The 18849-nt window shown below is 43.3% G+C and overlaps 1 protein-coding gene across 1 annotated transcript in view; it reads left to right on the top strand.

Moving 5' to 3' along the window:
- Positions 1-10215: 10215 nt before the first annotated feature.
- The window catches only part of ANKRD28 (ankyrin repeat domain 28), a 123632-nt gene continuing 114998 nt past the window's right edge, over positions 10216-18849 (top strand). The window contains exon 1 of the mRNA XM_064704579.1: positions 10216-10282. Within this exon, the coding sequence (XP_064560649.1) occupies positions 10256-10282 (27 nt within the window). The 5' untranslated portion in view covers positions 10216-10255. The remainder of the gene's footprint in view (positions 10283-18849) is intronic.

The raw sequence follows: 18849 nt of genomic DNA, 5'->3' as shown, positions 1-18849 counted from the left end.
AGGTTCTTGGCAGTGCATCCAGGGATGCTCGCATCCCCAGCTGCTTGCAGCAGCTCCTGTGAAACCACAGCCTCACTGCAAAACTCCTCTTCTGAGGAACAGGAAAGAGTGAGGGGCTATTAGCTCACTTTATCCACCCTGGTTTTTTCCTGATATGGAAGAGCACCAAGCTGATTCAGGGCAGCTGGAAAGGGGATTGTGTGATAATGGAAATGATGGTAGTGCCAGCCCCAAGCATTCAGAAATCCTGAGCTGGGCTGGCAGAACTCATAAGGTCTTTAAAAATAAGAAAGGTAGTATTTCTTTTAATTCTTGCTGCAATCTAACCTTTAGGGCACATGAGATACTGAATGCACATCTTCTTAGACTTTTCAGAGGGACTAAATTGATACAACCACAAACCAAGATTTACATGCTGCTCAGAAAATATAACCAGCTTTTTCTTGGTGGCTCTTTATCTACCCAGCATATCTGACACTTATGTATCAGAAAACTGAATCTTACCCTGATAACTTAATCAAAACTCACCAGGCTGCTGTGGTGGGCATGTGCTGCCTGGGGCTGGCCATGATTCCTTGCTGCCAGCTCCAGATGAGCAGTGATATCCCTGAGCTGCAGGCACCTGCAGGCACCCAGTGCTGGTGGGTGAGCTCCTGGGCCACTGACCTGCTGGTGTGCCACACACCCCATTTTGGGTCACCTCCTGCTCCAGAGCCTGCCCAGTAAGTTGTCATCAGGAAATACTTTTCCCTTGCACTCTGCTGACTTGATTTGGCAAATCCTCTGAAGATCAAAACCTCCCATGAACCAGTAGGAGTTTTAGATTATGAATATCTCCTCTTAGGTTTATGGGTGATCAGAGAATGCCCATATGCATTATTTATTATGCAGTTGAGGTGTTTTGACAGAGTTGGAAAATTGACTATCAGGAGACTGTTCCAGCTCAGCATGAATGGTCTGTGAGAAATCACAAGAATTATTACACTGGGTGAAAATCTGCAGCTCAGCACATACAGACCTGCCAATACAGACACACAGATCTATATCTTACATTGAGATATGCAGTTTTTACTACCATCATTTAAGTGTCAACTTTCTTCTTCCCTCCCCTCCAGCGTGTCCTGACACTGCTTGGCCCCATGCAGGCCTGTCCAGAAGCCTGCTAAAAGAAAACAAACACTGATTTCAGGTGGATGAATACATGATTCCCAGCCAAAACCACTTTGCCTTGCACAGTACTTCTGTTTTGCATTGTGAGTCATTATATGTACCTGTGAACAATGGGCTAAGCAGTCACAGCCTGTTTCATGCAGGATCTGGCCACATGAGTGCAGAGGGAATTGCTGGGTTCCCATGCTGGGAGGGCACTGGGGCAGACACCTCAGCCCCAAAGGTGTAAATGTCTGTACCAGATGTGAGGTGAAGGAGTTTGTGCTGGGTCTTTTCAAAGGGGAGAAGCAAAGGTATCAGACACTAGAAGGACTTTTGAGCTACATTCTATTTGTATTTGTTTGGCACAAAGAGAAGCACAATTCTGGCCAGTCTCCACAAGTGAAACGATTAATAATGTCTAACACCAATCATGCAGTGGAGCCGATCCATTGCTGTCACCAGATGCAGTGCAAGGCTGGCACTGCCAGTTCTGGGTGGCTGGGGAAGGTACAGTGCAGGCTGCAGCAACCTGGCTTCCTTTCCTCTCCAAAAAGTTGCCAGAGATCTGTGGAATCAGGACTCTTTCTGTCCTATGATGCTGTGATGGACATACTGTTTTCTGGAAGCGCTAGAAGTATAGCCAGATTCACTCACCTTGACTTTACTGGTTTGCCCCCAACAAAACTGTCTCAGGCCCCTGAAACCCCCTGGTGCTCAGCAGCTCTGACCTTTGGCTGGGCACTGCCACAGCAACAGCCCCTTCCACACAAACCCCCAGCAGGAGGGACCCCCAGAAGGCTCCTCTGCCCCACGGGGCGCTGCTGCCGCTTTGCCATGTCGGGAGCTTGTCAGAGTGATCCCGAGAAGAGTTTGAGAGTCTCCTTTCCCAGCCCAGTGCTTGAAGAAGGAGTCAGAGCTCTTCATTTCTCGGTCTCAAGGTTGTTTATTGTACCTTATCTATAAAATTCTTTCTCCTGTCCTGCCGACGTCAGCTCAGCAAGACAGTCCGAGGCATTCTGCCTGCCCCCGGGGCGGTGTTATGTCTTTATACTAAAAATTATGTATGCAATGTATGCAATGTTTACAATTACTTTCCAATACCTATCACCTATGTTAGACAGTGAGTTTCTACTCTAAACCCATCTGTAAGTGCCAACATCACAGCAGAAGATGGAGGCCAAGAAGAAGAAGAAGGAGAAAGGCTGGACATGCCCAGTCCTCTCCATCTTTCCTCCTGAACCCCCATACAAAAAAACTCCAAAATCTACTTTTCCACCTGTGATAACTTCACTACTATTCTACCTAAACTGTTGCAGCTTGCTGATCTTCAGCTAAGGTTGGTAACTTGCTCCACGGGTCATAATCAAACCCACAGGTGTTTTGGGCTCTGAGCCAGGGCCTCTGAGCCCCCTGGCAGGGGTCTTGGCTGCTCAGGACAGCCAGAGGGATGTTCTGGGTCCTGACACTGCCCATGGCAGGGATTCCACTGCAAAGCAGCCCAGGCACGGCTCCAGTTACCGGGAGGTGACACCGCCACCGCTCCGCCTCGTCCCACATCCTGCCACCGCCACCTGCCCCAGCCTGGCAGGGCAGGAGCTCTGCCACAGAAACTGCGTCTTTGCTACCAAAGCGCTGTCTCTGCAGCTGAAAGGGTGTTGTTGTTTTGATGCTTACAGAAACTTGTGAAAGAAATGAACGGCAGGAAATCTTAGGTGGAATAGTAATGCAAATAGTAATAACAGCAATAAAAAGAAATCTTCCACATTCAGCCAAATGTCTGCTCTAAATGACAGCAGTAAGGAAATAGAGATATTTATATGGGTCTAACACAGTTATGTGTGGGTGGGTGTGTCTGAGCTATAGTGCAGGGAGAATGCCACTTATCCTTGGATCCATGGCAGGTCTAACAGTGATTCTCATCCTCACTTCTTATTTTGGAGGGCAACAACTTGAAACCAGCTGTGATGGTAACACAGTTCCACAGTATGACTGCAGGACATAATTCTCAGAAACATAATAAATAATTTTCATATTATGTTATAGCATTGGAAAACTTGCAGTTTAGAAACATAACTACACAGTGTGTGCAGCACTTTCAATACATGCTCACATTCCAGTTGACTTACCAATGGGCATGTGGGCAAATGGAAAGTCTTTCCCTAAATCAACACTGTGTTGCACAGACCAGTTCCCTGTACAGAACCATTGCCAAATATGTTACATGGGACTTTTCCAGTATTTCTGTTAAATTATGCTATTTCAGTGTATGTAAATTCAAATTTAGCAAATTCACCTCATGGCAATGTAGTACTCTACAGTCAGTACTTTAGGGAATATTTGGTGTTAATGTCTTCAGTAAAAGAGCTTTAATTACCTTCATCCTAGTGCTGGCTGCTGTGGAGGTTATTCTCTCCACGTTTCCAATAAAAGTATCATACTTTCCTATTTAGAAAATGAAAATACAGGTTATTCAGCATGCCCTACAAGTTAAGAAACTCAGGCTGTATCAGGGTATCAGGTTAAGGAGGGAGAGCAGATCACCAGTACGGATTCTGAGCAGAAAACACAACATATGCAGCTTGCTGGAGCTCAGGGCTCAATCTTTGCGCCTACTAAAGAAAAACAAAAAAATCCAACCCCACTGATTCCAGCACTGTAGTGGCAGATCCAGCTATGAAAGAGCTGAAACACCTTTCTGATTTCATTTGTTGTGGCATATGTTCCAGGGGAGGGCAGGAGCAGCAAGTTATCAAGCCCTAATTAATAATAAAGTTGGAGGTATTTTAGTGCATTTTCTCTGTGCATGTCAAGTGTCAGGTCCAAAGCAGCTCCAAAATCCGTAGTAATGAAAAATCTCAGACTAAAATATCCATATATTAGGTTCTCTGACTGCTGCCACTGATGCAGTACTAACCCGTACCTGTACGACTCCATTTTGTTTTAATATTTTATACAAATGGAAATCCTTTAGCATGAGAATGAAGACAACATCCTGAAAACAGGAATAAAGTTGTCTATTAAGATGCAAAGATAAATGCAAACTGTTTGCTTCATTTTCTCTTCTTTGAGTTACAAATTTCTTGCTGTCATGAAAAACCTTTTCATCTTTCCTGAAATTCATCACTGTGGCACTCGGTTGACAAATGTATTCATCACAGTAGTGTACTTCCCAGAGATTCCTGTCTTCTGCCTCAAGCATTTTATTCCTTTAGATGATAAAAGTATTTTTCTGAGAAGAGTTTACATACATACCTGTGTGGCTGAAGGCTCACGCACATCATCAAAGTATTCCAAAAAATCGTACTTCCAAGAAAAAAATCAGCTTTAAGGACAGATATTCTTTATGACAGGATCTTATTTCCACAATGGCTGCACAGGGATCGTCTTTCCACCGTGTTTGGACAGTGGAATGCTCTCTGCTGTAGCAATTAAGGAGCATGCGAGTGTATTTTATGAACTTAAAAGGTTTTTTGGAGGTTCTCAACGTCTGGCAATGCAGCTGCATTACTGCATTTGGATGTGTAACGGCCATCTACATGAGATGGCATCAGGCAACACATTATCACTAGGGAAGAATATGTGTGTATAGCTACTGCATTTTGGTTTATACAGCTGTCCTGAGGGGAATGATAGCTGAGAAAGTTGGCCATTACTGCAGCAACTGTGGTATTGGAAAAATAAGCTTTTCTTCACCTTCACTTTTCCTTATAGACACTGTTCCCTTTCTAATGCACCTACTCCTGGAATGTTGGGTGTGAAAGGGGAACTTGTGAAAGCAGAACCCCAACTTGTGCTCCTTTCTGAACTCATATTGTGTTACATGTAGCTAATTTTTCAGAGCTCTCATTTCCAGTGCAATTTGGCTAGTGGAAAAAATGTCTCTTCCCTTGGTTCCCTATCCCCACCATGGGGACCACTTCAGGGCTTTATAGCCAAATACATAAACTATTCACTGGCATCACTTTCCCACAATTGAAACCAAACCAGTCTGAAAGCAAAAGCCAGAGGATATAGTCAATAAGGGATCTTCATCTCATCAGGAGAGGAAATTTATGCATGCATAAATCCTCTTCTCTCAACAGGAAGCTGGTTGCAATATTAGAATTATATCATCCACTATCAGAAAATAAGGGGTTTGGGTGCCCAAAAATTTCTCATTCAGAAGTCAGATTCTCTATTTTGCTTCTCACATGAAAATTGGCATTTCCATTTTCATACTTTCACTACTTCCACTTAATACTTTGCTACAGAAATGCATTTCAGCAAAATATCCCTGCGTAGCAAGTGAAACCTCCCAACAAGGCTTCTGTGATGCATAAAGCTTTCAGCTGGCCAAGGTGACTGACCAAAACCCATCCCCTCTCATTGGGCTTAAGTGCTTCATGTTGGGTGTTAGTCTTTGAAGAACTGGCCAAGCCAGAAAAAATAATTTGCAAAATCAAATCCCACTGGAGTTTCCAGTTACTCAATACTGTCCACTCTGATATACAATGAGCCTGAAAAAAATCCCAAAACATTTTGAGGCGTTTGGTTATTTATATAAACAAAGCAGACTATTTTATTGAATAAATAAAATGTAAGTAAACATTCTATTTTGTTTATATAAAGAGATATGTAAGAAAATATTCTAGTCTATAAATACTAATTCAAGGTAGGTTGATGTGAGAATGTATAAGGGTGCTGATATTCACTGTGTTTTAAGAAGGTGTCATCTTGGGGTTGGCTAATAGCAGAAAATATGTTAATTGTGTTTTTCTTTCTCTTTCCATGTCTCAGGTAAATTTAAAGACAAAATTTATTCCTTTAATGTTTATTATATTTATTTTGGCTTCACAGCTCCTCAGAACTAATAGTTTTTTAAGATCTCATTTCCAAAAGCATACAACTTCAATTCACTATGCTTAGGCAGTTTGGAGACAGTAAAAAAAGAAATCATAAGAAGATTTCAGATAAAATTCTCCTCTGTGTCAGCCCAGAGGCCAGGGTCCATTGTACCTTTCCTGTGCCTCTTTGAGATCCTATTCTGCTGAGGAAAATAAACTTAATTTATGGGGAAAAAAAAAGTTGCATGTTGTTCAAACTAGAAGAAATGTGAACAAGATTTCTAATACAATTCCTGATAAAATTGCTACCTTTGTAAAAGCCTCATTGGCATCCCCTTTTTACCAGTATAACTGTGTATTTTTTACCAGTAAAACTGTAAAATAGGTAGCATAAGGACACACCAAACATCTTGCAAACTTCCTGCAACATTTTTCCAATCAAAATGCAAGTGATGTAATTTTTTGCCATTGCTGCCTCATTCTATATATTTTTAATTTTCTGTTTTCTCTCACTTCTACTTGACTTTTCCTTAGAATGCAGAACTGATAGGAACTTAGTGCTGTTTTGCTGGCCCCTGTCCCTTGCTGATTGTTCAAAGGACACTCATATTTGCCCTACCCTCCTCTGGATATTAAATTTGTTCCTTGAATAAGGAGGGCACAGGAGTTCTCTCATCTCCTGTCTGCACCAGGCAGGTATTGAATTGGTCATATGAGCCACCATAAGCATAATGGTGCTTTGGAAGTGCCAATTGATGACATTTGATTGATGAAGACATTATGATACTTAATATGTTTCCACTACAATCAGTAGCTGTGAACAGCCAACAATTCAAAATGTAATCTCTGGGACAGAACTACAAAACCTTGACTGATTTAGATTTTGATGGATAAAATGTGTCACAGAATGTGTAAAATCTTTATGATGATGCTCTCAGCATACCATTATAAAATGAGTGTGGTTTCCATCTAGCTCCCCAGAAGTGCTGATTCAGGGCCATAAAGAGAAATGCATTCCTCTGTAGGAAACTATAACATTTCTATTGATTTCAGACATCTTGTATTCTGAGCAAAAATAAAATTAGCCCTGCTTTAATTTAGGAGTACAGGGCAGTGTTTGGAGGAGATCAGTGGCAATGAGGACTCCTGGATTCTATTCCTAGCCACAGCAGTGACTCATGCCATGACCTTGTGTAAGCCTGTTGACCTCTGTGCCTGTTTACCCACGTTGGACAATGAAAAAAGAATGAATACCTACTTCACTGGGGTTGAAGCCCTCAGTCAGAAAGTGCCAAGTATACAGGCATTCCTGGCAAAGTAAATAAATCATGAGGACGTTTCCAATGAGCTCAGAAAATATCTCCAGTATGAGGTTTCTGTGCTCTCTTCAATTTGATCCTGTTATGTATTTCAGTGAGCACATGTCCTATCTTTAAAACACTGGGTAGGGTTACATGCTGTGGGATAGGTTACAGCATGAAGATTTAATATTAACATTAATGGGAGCTGTGCAGTTAAAGCCTATGGCTCTCTGCTGAAAGTGTGCCCTCAGGAGAGCCAGCCTGCTAATAATTTACACATTGTCCAATTAAAAAGTGTTGTGGAAATTTCTGACTTCTGCAGACATATCTTGTGAACACTATCAGAAATGCTGTGGCTTTCAGTATGTTTGTGTGTCAGTACTGAGACTTGTGTGAAATATTCTGTGGATGTTCCTAAGGGAGGCTTGGGCAGTTACTTACCCTTTAACAAAACATTTAAAAGCACTTGTTTCCTTGCAGCACTGTTACATCTGAGGTGTCATTGCTGTTCTATTTCTGTCACTCTGCAGTCAAATACTGTATTTTGTGCAGATCAGACAATACTGATACTGGTGATATTCTCATTTTTTTGTTTCAGTTCTAATAACCGTTCAGACTGCTTTTCACAGAATAAGGCAGCAATTTATATTGTGACCTGAGTAAAAATATCCACATGCAACTGACTGGTATCAGGGAAACAACACTCAGAAAATCCCCCACTTCTGTGTTATCCCCTTCATGTATGCAAGCCATCTCAACAAGCTCTCGTGCTTAAACTGAAACAGACAGGTATCTCCAAGATCTGTATTTTTACTTCTGCATTTTACCATTTCAACTTTTTCATGCTAGATTATCTTGTGACCCAGAGGGAGGAAAAGCAAAGATCAGTGCTCAGAGATCTGTTGGTTGATGACATATTTAAGTGCAGATGGCACAGCCAACAGGCCTGTCCCTGGCTGTATCCTGAATACTGGAACAAGGAGCTGGAAAATCAATAATGTAAAGATTTGCCTTCCCCCACTGAATCAGGACCTGGCTCCAAGCTGCACCAGGTGCTCCTGAGACAGGTGAGACATTTTCATGTGGGATAAACTGTCTACATCAATTGCTTGAAATAGCAGGTAAGCTGAAAGTAGATGTTTTTTCTGAATAACTCTATAAACTGATAAGCTTCACAGGGAGAAGAACTTTATCAGCTCCCAGACATTCTTTTCACTTTGAAAAGGAGCAGTCTAATTTGGGGACAGACAAAGGCAATGCTTCCTGATGTCATTTTCTCCTTCACTGACTGCATTGATAAAATTATCTCTAACTTCCACAACCATTGGTCTCTTCACCACATTATTATTACAGTCCTTAACTGTTTTGCATAGTGTCAAAATCTACCTGCTTCATATTTGCAATTTACAAAACACTTATATTCACAAACAAACAACAACAACCCCCATAGGTACACAAATAATAAATTAGAGGGCTACTTGAAATAAATTAAAACATTTACTTATCACAATCAGCATTTCTGGACATATCCAGATGTCAAAAACATTCATTTAGGAAGTGTGGCAATGTGGATTTTTTTTTCCTTTGCCTGGTAAAATCAGACAATTCTTAACTGGTTAAAATAAAATAACCCAAACAAACACATTCCATCAGATCACTGGTATTCAAAGCTAACCAAAATAGTTAGCCTCAGCTAGCACCCATGGAAAACCTTTCTGTTCTCATGCTGCCACTCTCCAAAAGAACCTGTCCATGTGCCAGGCTCCTGCTGGAATCAACAAGACATGAGCGAGAGCAAAACCACACAAATGAGTGCTCACACAGAACACACTCGTTGCTTTATTAAACATTCATTTTTCTTAGGTTAATAATAAAGTCTAAGTACATTTAAGTGTGTGTGGAGCATTAAGAAGTCACAGTCTATTTTAAAGCTACAAGAAAATCAAGAAACTTGAAACGTTCATATCAGCGTTGTCTGTAGCAGTATGCAATTCCAAAAAGCCTCAGTCTCTCGAGTCTATTTTTTATTTTTTGAGGGGAAATGAAAATTCAGGAGAAAATAACTCTTTCCAGTCATAGTTGCCATGCTGGCTGGCTGCACCATTCTCTTATGGAAGAGCAGCAGAGTCTGATTTCAGTGCCCTGTGTGCCGCTTCTAGTCCCTTTCACAGGAGGTTTTACAACCTATTCTTATGTGTCACTTTGTGTTTGATGTACACGCACAATAAGCCTGTAAATTATGGGTCAAAATACAGAATGGGAGCATTGCAGATGACATCTCTGCTGGTCCTCTGCCAAAGGAGGTGAACACTGAATAAATACATTGCAAAACCACCTTCCTCTATTTCGAGTTAAGTGTTTTCTGTACCCCGTGTGTACATGTCTGTTCCGAATGGCGTTCTGCCAGAGCGGCTCCCGGTGTGTTTATCCGGCCTGCCGACGCTGCCCAGCACGGTGCCCCTGCAGCTCTCCGCCCTTCCCGCGGGACCAGGAGCCAGAGCTGCCTTTGGAGCCGGGCCAAGCCGCCTGTGCCGGTAACCCCAGTCCCCATGCCGGGGCTCCGAGTGGCCGAGCGCCGCCCGGGGCCTGCCGAGGGCCACGCTGCCCCCGGGCCGTGCCCGCTCCGCTCCCATGTGCCCGTCCCGCGTTATCGGCCCGTGCCGGGCCCGCCGCGCCCGGCCCGCCAATCAGCGCCGCCCTTACTCTGTCCCGCCTCCCGAGGGCCAATCAGCGCGGCCCTTGGTGGTGCGGGCGGGCGGGTTCATTCAGGAAGCTGCTCGAGGGCGCGAGCGGCGGGGCGGGGCCGGCAGGGCGGGGCGCGCAGAGGCCCCGCCCCCAGCAGCGCGGGGTGGTGGCGGGGGGCGTGGCCAGGGGCGCGGCCGGCGCGCGGGCGGTGGCGGCGGGGGGGCGTGGCCGCGCGGCGCGCGGAGCCGGGAGTCGTTGGCGGCGGGCGGAGGCGGCGGCGCGCGCTCGCTCGCCATGGTGTTCCTGAAACTCCGCGAGCAGGTGGGCATTCCCGAGCTCCCCGGCCCCTCGCCGCCCCTCCCGGGCCGCCGGGCGCGCCCTCCGCCGCCGCGGGCTGCCGTGCGTGCGCGGGTGACAGGCGGCGGGCAGCGGGAGGCAGCATGGCTGCTGCCGCCGCTGGGGTCCGGGCTGGGTGGGAGGCGCCATGTGCGCCCGGTGTGGGCGCCGGTGCCCCCGCGGGGCGGGCGGGAGCCGCCGTCCCTCGCAGGTACCGGGCCGAACAGGTGGCCGCGGCGGCCCGCCCGCCCCTCGCCCCGCATCGCCGGCGGGTCCCTGGCGAGCCCCCGCTCCGGCGCGGAGGGGAAGCCCGGGAGGGGTGATGGGGGTGGGTCTGAGGGCTCCCCCCTGGCCAGCCCTGCCCCGCGCCGGTCTGGGGAAGGGAAGGGTCTGCGGACGGGGCTCCCGGGCCTGAGGAGCTGCCCGGTGTGAGGGGATCGACCTGGCGGCTGGCGGCGGGAGGCGGCGTGCCCGGGAGATGGGGCTGGAGCTGGCGCCGCTCCCCCGGACCCGCAGCCGGCCCTTGCCCTGCGCAGTTTCACGTGCCCGGGAGCCGCCTGCTCGTCCCTCCACCTTTCCCTGCCGGGCCTTCACAATCTTTTGTTCGGCCGCCGTGTCTCTGGCCTGCCGCGGGCATGCCAGAGCTTCCCCGAGCCCGCGCTCCCCTGCTGAAGGCGAAGGAGGCTCTCGGTGCCTTCAGTGGGTTGTTGCTCTCGTCGCATCACACCCTTCTTTGTCTGCCAGGCTCTTCGGTTTCCATCCCAGCTGGTGTAGAATACTTGTCTTCGCTGCTCTGTCCTTTCCTGGTGTCTCCCCTGTCCTACCTATTGTCTCCTGTGCCGTATCAGGATACAAAGGTGGGAGGGTCTGCGCTGCCAGTTTGCCGCCTATGAAAAGATGTTTCTTAGGAATGGTATCTTCTCGTGTTTTCATGTGTGCCAGGCCAAATTCCCTGTAAAAAACTCATACATCCTGCTGTGGGTCTCCTTGTTACTCTTCCTTAAAGATAACCAACTGTAACACTTGAAGACCCCACCCCCTTCCAAAAAAAAAAAAAACCAAAATTAAAAAAAAAAGCCCCGCAGTAAAAAAAGCCTGTAGAAACTTGGGGGTGGTAAGGCAGCTGGTGTTCTGTGTGTGTTTGTTATGCTGATCAGTATCAGCCCATCCTTACCTGCGAGTCCTTTCATTAGCTACATACACATCTGTGTTTTCACACTTAGCTTGCATGATCCCTCGGGATTTGTTCTAAGGAGCATTTGGTGATATGGGGCTGGGATCTCTTATGTCCTGCTGTGTTGTGTGTAAACTTTGTGAAGTCTCATGTTGTTTTAGAACCTCATCTATGAATCAGCAAGAATTGTGGATCTGAAAGACACTTAGTGTCCCTCGAGTTAGATTTTCTTTAAGGATTTGTTGCTGTTCTATGGGAGACTTCCCACAGAAATAAGCACTTGTTCATCTCTTCTGTTGAATACAAGAACTACAACCCCTCTGCAAGTAATCATCGCAAATAGTTAGCAAAAATCCCATTATCAATATGTTAACATGAAAGTACTGCATTTCAGAACTTTTTTTCTGGGAAGAATCCTGCTATTGACAGATGTTGAAGTGAAATATTGAACTATGTGGGACCATTGGTTTGACAGAGTAATGCATGTGAGACTTTCAGCTTCTGTCATAATGTAAGTTTGAATTCAGAAGAAGCACAAGGTGGATTTTTTTAGAGGCTTCACAGATCTGTAAAGGAGAATTGATACACTGGGAATTGAAGTATTCATTCACATAAAGGAGGGGGTGCTAGGGCAGGGAAGGGATGGAAGGAAGGAAGGGAATGCTGGTTTTGGACAGTTTTGTAGGGGGAGTGATTTTTAGCAGCAGCTGCATTTCTGCTGCTAAAGTGTCAGTTGCTTGACAAATCAGTTATTTCAAACTATTTCTGTTCTAACAGTGTGAGAATGCCAGAAAGTCATGAGGAATGATGTTAACATGAAATCCGTCAGCTTTGGAATACAGAGCATTCCTGCAGGTCCCTGTTGCAGAGTGCTGCAGGATGTGTTGACTTGAGGATGCTGTACGGAGAGTGAGGCACCACCTGCTCTTCATGGAAACCAGCCTGTGGGACTGTGTGGGAGCAGAGCTGTTCCTCTTCACTAGTTCATGAAACATGCTCCTTGTGTGCTTGAGCCATTTGCTTTGCTCCATAGTGGTGTGTTTGGTCAGAATGAAGTGAGTTGTCTTGTGCACTTGTAGTCCTTAGAGTGACTCTGTCTTCAGGGGTGGCTGTGCTTCACAGGGAGGTGCAAAGGCTGCTCTGCTGTTTGTACTGTTCAGCTGGTATGAAGAAGGGAAGTGATTTGCTAGTTTGTTTCTTCAGCTGTCACATTAATAACTTTTTGGAAAAAACATTAACTTAAGTATTATTTAAGTGGAATTATCAAGATTATTTTTCCAAATTCAGTATGAACCTGTTGATTTTATTCCTTGGTAATGTAGAAGGGCTCTGTGTTAAATGTCAGAATTGTGCTGGGGACAGGCAGACTTATGCCATACAAGAAGCTTAGTGTTTTCTTGCACTTGCTTAGTTTTTCAATTTACTGCAAGCTGGTGTCAAAGCAGTGCTCGGGAAGTTACAACGAGGTGAGAAATTCTGCTCTGAGCCTCTTAGTTGGGCTCAGAGGGTGAAATCCCGGTTCCGCTTGCTTGATTTAATTTACTTAGTACCTGATAAACAAAACTTTGATCCTGCAGATGCTTAATGTGTTTGTGAAGCTCAAATATTTGTTTGTCTGTGGAGGCTGACTTGACACGTTTAACCTTCAGAATACAGGTTTTCCCGCACTGAGAAAAGCAGGCCTTACTTGGGTCCAACAAGCAGCCAGCCAGTACATTATCTATACATTTGTGTTGCTGCTTGAGCTTTATTACTTTGCCATCCTACTAGGTAGGAATATATTTCAAAATTTGGACATAATTGAGGGTGTACACTGCACTTTCAGAAGTGACTTATGTTTGCTTACAAAGTATATCAGGTATCAAAAAAACTCATAAGCCATGTTTGCAGAAATTGCATTTAAAGCTAAATTGAGCTGTATTGGGCAAAGCTGATACCTGTAATGCTCAATAGCAAATTGTAACTCAGGTATAGAAAAGCAGTCATTCAAATGTCAAATTAGAAGTTGCAGATTGTTCTCATTGCTCTTGGGTTTTTGTGCAGTGTTGTGCAGGTTTTGTTTGATAACAAAGGAAGCAAATCTGCAAATTCTGAATGTTAAACTATTCAAGGTAGGGATGAAAAATATGGTAAATTTACATTGTAATGAGGTATTTGCTTTTAAGTTTGTGTACTTTTGTATTGTCTTCATATATTGGTGCTTGTATACCAGGTTCTTCTAAATGAGATGCTGCTGTAAGTACAAAAATGCTAAGTGAGACAAAGCCTAGAAAAGTTTGTTTCTTCCTGAAATGCTGTGTTACACTGCTGTTAGAAACTGCACTGACAGTCCAGTTTAGGTCAAGGGTCACTAATGTTTTATCACAATATTTTGGTTTTTTCCCCATTTAGGGGGAGTGTGTGGCAGGGAAGGTATGGGGTGGGGCTGAAAAAGGAGTATTTTGCTTGTGGGTATCCATAGTGGTTGCCTTGGTCTCCCATGTGAAATCCCTCTCACCTCTGCATGGCTGGGTGTGAAAGGCTAACTATCCTCTGGGGATTTTGTTATGCAGTCATAGGCTCTAGGAACACTGTTTCCCAGAACAGATACATTCTTACTTTAAGGGTTGTGAATTAGTCTCTCTCACACCTAAGAGGTAATTGACAGCTTCGTTTTCCTTAGCGTGCAGGTGAGATTTGGATTGCCCAACAGCCCGGGGATTTGTTCCTTTTCTATTACAAACTTTACCTGCGTATGTGCCTGTAGATCATCTTTTAGGCTCACATAAGCCTACATCTCAGCAGAGTTTTGTTGAAAGGTGTGAAATGAATCAAAACTGGCTTGTTTGTTTTGGTTTGGTTTTTTTCCTCTAGTTTTGCAGCTCTATAACTATTTCTGGCAAAACTCATTGGATGCAGTGTCATTCTATTTGGTAAAGTTTTATATTTTTCTTTCAGTGCATCATAGTTTTAATATTAAGCATTTTAATATTATGCATTTCCCATTTTCTCTGAATCTTAAATGTGTACTAGGAAGATGTCTTAGGGCTAATAATGATGGGCATGTGGAAGGATTTTGTATGGGATTTTCCTGTATGACTGCTAGACTGTGCTTGAGGCAGTGCATTTATTTCCATAAGTCAGATATGAGTGGTACGGATCTGAGTAGGAACAACTGCATGAGGATATTAGGATGACCACTTATCTTTAAAGTCCTTGAACAGTGAGAGCACTGACTTCTTTATTGCCCATTTATATCTTTCTCGTAGCTGAGATGGATCTTGTTCAATTGGCAGTTAAACAAATGTTTGCAGTGTCATAGTGAATGCCTCTACGGTTGCTATTTTCATTACTGCCAGCGTTAGACTTCATTCTTTTAGAATTTATGCCAAGAATAAATGTCCCAACTAGTTCCTTGTTACACTAAGAGGAGGAATGGTCTCCTGTGGTGATGAAAAGGAGCTGCTGCTGTTCAGTGAGGGAGGGATATGGTGGGAATGGAATTATGTGGTATTGCTCTACAAATTCTGTTCAGATGTAGGCTAATGAGATGTGTGTTTTATTTTTGACTTTTTTCGTAGTAGTTACTTTCAAGTTACTCTTTAAAAAAACCCAATAATTTATTTTATGAATCTTGTAGTGGCTAAGAACCAGCTCTTTGTACTCTGTTGTCCATTGTATGTTCTTCCTAAAATTTGCATCTAATCTTTTCAAACTGTGTACAAGATAATGAAATTAAGAAATTGTAATTCTTACCAAGACACCTAAAGTCTTACTGTTCTCTTGTTCCCAGGCTAAGAACTTACATGTGCTGAGAAGATAAGTTTCTTTAGCTGATGGGCAACTCTGAGTAACTTGAACTCTGTTTATCTTGTTATATGCAGTAATTACCAGCCCTTCCATTAGAATGTGTTGAGAGACCCTGGTTCTACCACGTGTTCGTTTGGGGGGATCAGATTGCCCCAAGATAACTTTAGAACTTTTGACTTGTGAACAAGCAGTTCTCCTCAGTCAAGAAAATAAACCTTTTAAAAGAAGGAGGAAAAAAGAGGTGGGGGAGAAACAAAGCAAGCCTTGATTCTGCAGTCAGATCCTCAAGGCGGATCCTGTTAACTCAGCAGCCTTCTGTGGGGATATAAAGGTCTATTCATGTAGATAGCATCGAAGGTTTCTGACCATTATTTGGAGGCAAATATCAGGGGAAAATGAGGCAAATGGGCACGTCTCTATGAAGAAGTGACTTCTTTAGCACCCACAAGAAGAGAGGATTCCTGTAGGAAACTAGTAGCTGTTGAGACTCTGAACTAGCAGTCTGCTATCTGGCATGGATTGTTATTTTCCCAGATTCCTAGGGTTGTTCCATTCACTGAAACGGGTTGTGGAATATGATTATTGAAATGAAATTTATTTGGTATTATATACTTCATATTCTCCACCTCATCTTTTGTCAGCAAGTTTGTTTCTCATTTGCCATACCTGATATTTTTCTCTAATCAGCTGGGCCATCCTGAGGTCAAACTAGTATCTGATGATTTGTTTTCTTGCTTCTGCCAACTTTTTACTTTGTTCTTACCTCTATTCCTTACTCCTATTTCTGGAAATTGAGTGGGAGACTCGTTGCCTTAGTTACAGTGACTAACTGTTTCAAAGTTATTTATAATGTTTGTTTTTAAATAACCTGTATAATATGTATCACAATAGAATCATAGAACATTTCACATCAATAAAAAAGTAAACAAAGCAGTACATCACTGGGAGCATGCTTACAGTGCTGATTTTTGGGAGGTTTGTTTTCCTTTCATTGTTGGGGGTGGAAGACAAGTTCTCATCTGGCATTTCAAGATCATTTGAAATAAGGTGTCTTGGTGTTATCCTTTGTACAAAGAGAAACGAATCTTAATGTTTAAGCTCCAAAATATCAGGGAATGTTATGCTTTCCTTACATTAGCACTCTTCCCAGGGGGTGGCAATATACAGGTTTAACTCTGTTAATTCAGTTGTGATTCTAGTGTTGATGAATTATACAGCACTGACCCATTTCAGCCCAGAAACCAGAGCTAATGTGAGAGTGGTGGGACTGAGTAGCTGGGAGGGAAGGGAAGATGAGACTTGTAGCCAGCTGTGTGGGTGCAGAGAGATGAAGAGGAAGCACCAGCACTGATATGCAAATAAAAGAGGGACAAAACAGTTGGTTTGTAGCATTCTTGTAGATTAGGAAACTGCTTGTTAGCTGAAGCTAGTGACTTAGCTGATGACTTCTGTCCTTAAATAATGAGATGCTCTTTACTGTGAATTGAATATAACCTGAGATTTTCATTGTTTATCTCTACAGTAATGTATGTATGTGAATTGAGTGAACAGTACTATGTAAGTAGATTGTTTTCTACGTGAATAAAGTCTACCTATTTAGGGCAGCCTGAGAACAAGTATTTTTCTCAGTAAGTTACTGAAATGGTACATGAATTTGAGAAGTATGAAGCAGAAGTCTGCCTATTCTAATGCTTGGCATCTGTTTAAAAAAAAAAAGAAAAAAACAACTCGAGCTTATGTTGTTAAACTTCAGAACTAAAGTTACCTGGATGGGGGTGAAAGTGTTTACAATTGTGAACTGACTCATGTTAGAACTTCCTGAATGTTCAGGTTTTGTAGGGAACTGCCTGTTTACATGACTGCAGTCTAATTCTGACTGTGTCTTGAACTGTTGTGAAGTCATCCTAAATGTTTAATGTTTCCATATTCTCAGACAATGAACTTCACTTAATGGCCTGTCTAATTCAAGATGATGAGCATTTGCCTATAAGTCATTCTTGGTAATTGTGCAGTCATGCAATTATACTTAGGCTCCACTCTCACTTTGTGCTGAAGTCCTGTACCTGCTTCCAGCTGGTGCAGAGAAGAAGGCATAGATTTTTTTTTTTAATTTTTCTTTGGCAAAGTGAAGATACTGCACTGCCTTAAGGAAGGAAGGGAAGGGAACACATGCAAGAACAGTCAGCATGACAAAATGAAAATGAAATTACAGTCAGTTAAAGCATTGAGACCAAAACAAGCCTTTTTTAGAGCTTACAGAACTTCTAGCAATCATGATGAATCCATGTTTTGTTTCAAGATTTTGCTGTTTGTCCTCCTTTTTGTTTTTGTTTTGATAGCTCCATCTATGCTGGTCCCCTTGACAAAGGAGAAAGTTGAACCTTCCATCAGGAACCTGCTCATCCAACAGCAGGCAGCATAATAGACCAGGGATCTACCCAGCACGTAGATGAAGGAGCTGCTTGTGTCATAGGCAGCTTACCTGGGGGCAGTGAAAAGCATTTTCAGGAAGGTCTGTAGTTATTTATATTCTAACATAATCTATACCTAATAAATCATTAAGTAATTTAAATTCATTGCTGCAGACTAAGTTTTGTACCGTATTTGGGGTAATTGGTATTCTCTCTTTCCCTGTGCTATCTTCAGGTCATCTGATTCTTCTGTCAGTTGCTCATGAGAGTGGGCAGATAATCTATGCAAGTCCTTTTTTTCATCCCAAGCACTTGATGTGTCTTTCCTGCCTCAGATCACTGTGTAGTGTCTGCTGACATTTCATTCATTCACCAGTATGTCCCTACAAAGTATTGTTGGTAGGTTAAAAGGAAGGGCATAAATCAGGAGAGGAAGAAAAACAAAATGCTAACCTTGTTTTTCTGGTTACATTATTACTCATTGTTTCAAATTAGTGCAATGTCCATGGTAGAAGGGTGCTTCAGAAACAGCATGTTAATGGCATTCCTCAGCCCTCTCCTCTGTCCCTTGCTAACTGCACAGTTTTGTTCCGTTCTTGCTCTGTTGGCTAAAACATGAGGATCGATAGAAAGAGGTCTTATGCTTAATTCTGTGCTGCTGTGCAGTCTTTGCCAGGTCAGAACCCTGTAATGGTGCTGCCTGATGGCTTTTATTTCCTTTGCTCCTTGTCTCAGTTCCAGGAGCTGTATTTTGTTTTATAGCTCTGCTGTATCTCTTAACTTTTTTTTTTTTAAACAGTGCTCTTACATTCAGGGGGATAATTTTCAGTATTGAGGAGTGCTTGTAGAAGAACACTTTCTCTTCTTTCTGTCACTGCAAGGCTGCAAAGGCCATTACTGACCTGCAGCACTACTGATCCTGTAGTAACCAACCAGCTCATTTATTTCCTCCAGACCTACCCACTGACATTGTTTGCGCTTCCTTTCCATCCACAGGCACAGGAGCATTTAAAGTTTATTATCTAACACTGCTTAGATTACAGAATGGTAAATCTATTAAAATAAAACCTTTCAAATAAAGAATATTTTAGGACTTGTCCATAGATATTTCTCTATTTTTTACCGTAAGTTTAGCAAATTATGATTTCTGCAATCAGGGATGTAAATAGTCAAGTTAA

Source organism: Zonotrichia leucophrys, chromosome 2 (assembly GCF_028769735.1).
Source record: "Zonotrichia leucophrys gambelii isolate GWCS_2022_RI chromosome 2, RI_Zleu_2.0, whole genome shotgun sequence".
In the NCBI taxonomy this organism is placed as follows: domain Eukaryota; kingdom Metazoa; phylum Chordata; class Aves; order Passeriformes; family Passerellidae; genus Zonotrichia; species Zonotrichia leucophrys.
Note: the sequence above shows the minus strand (reverse complement) of the source record. Positions and strands in the feature narration are given on the sequence as shown.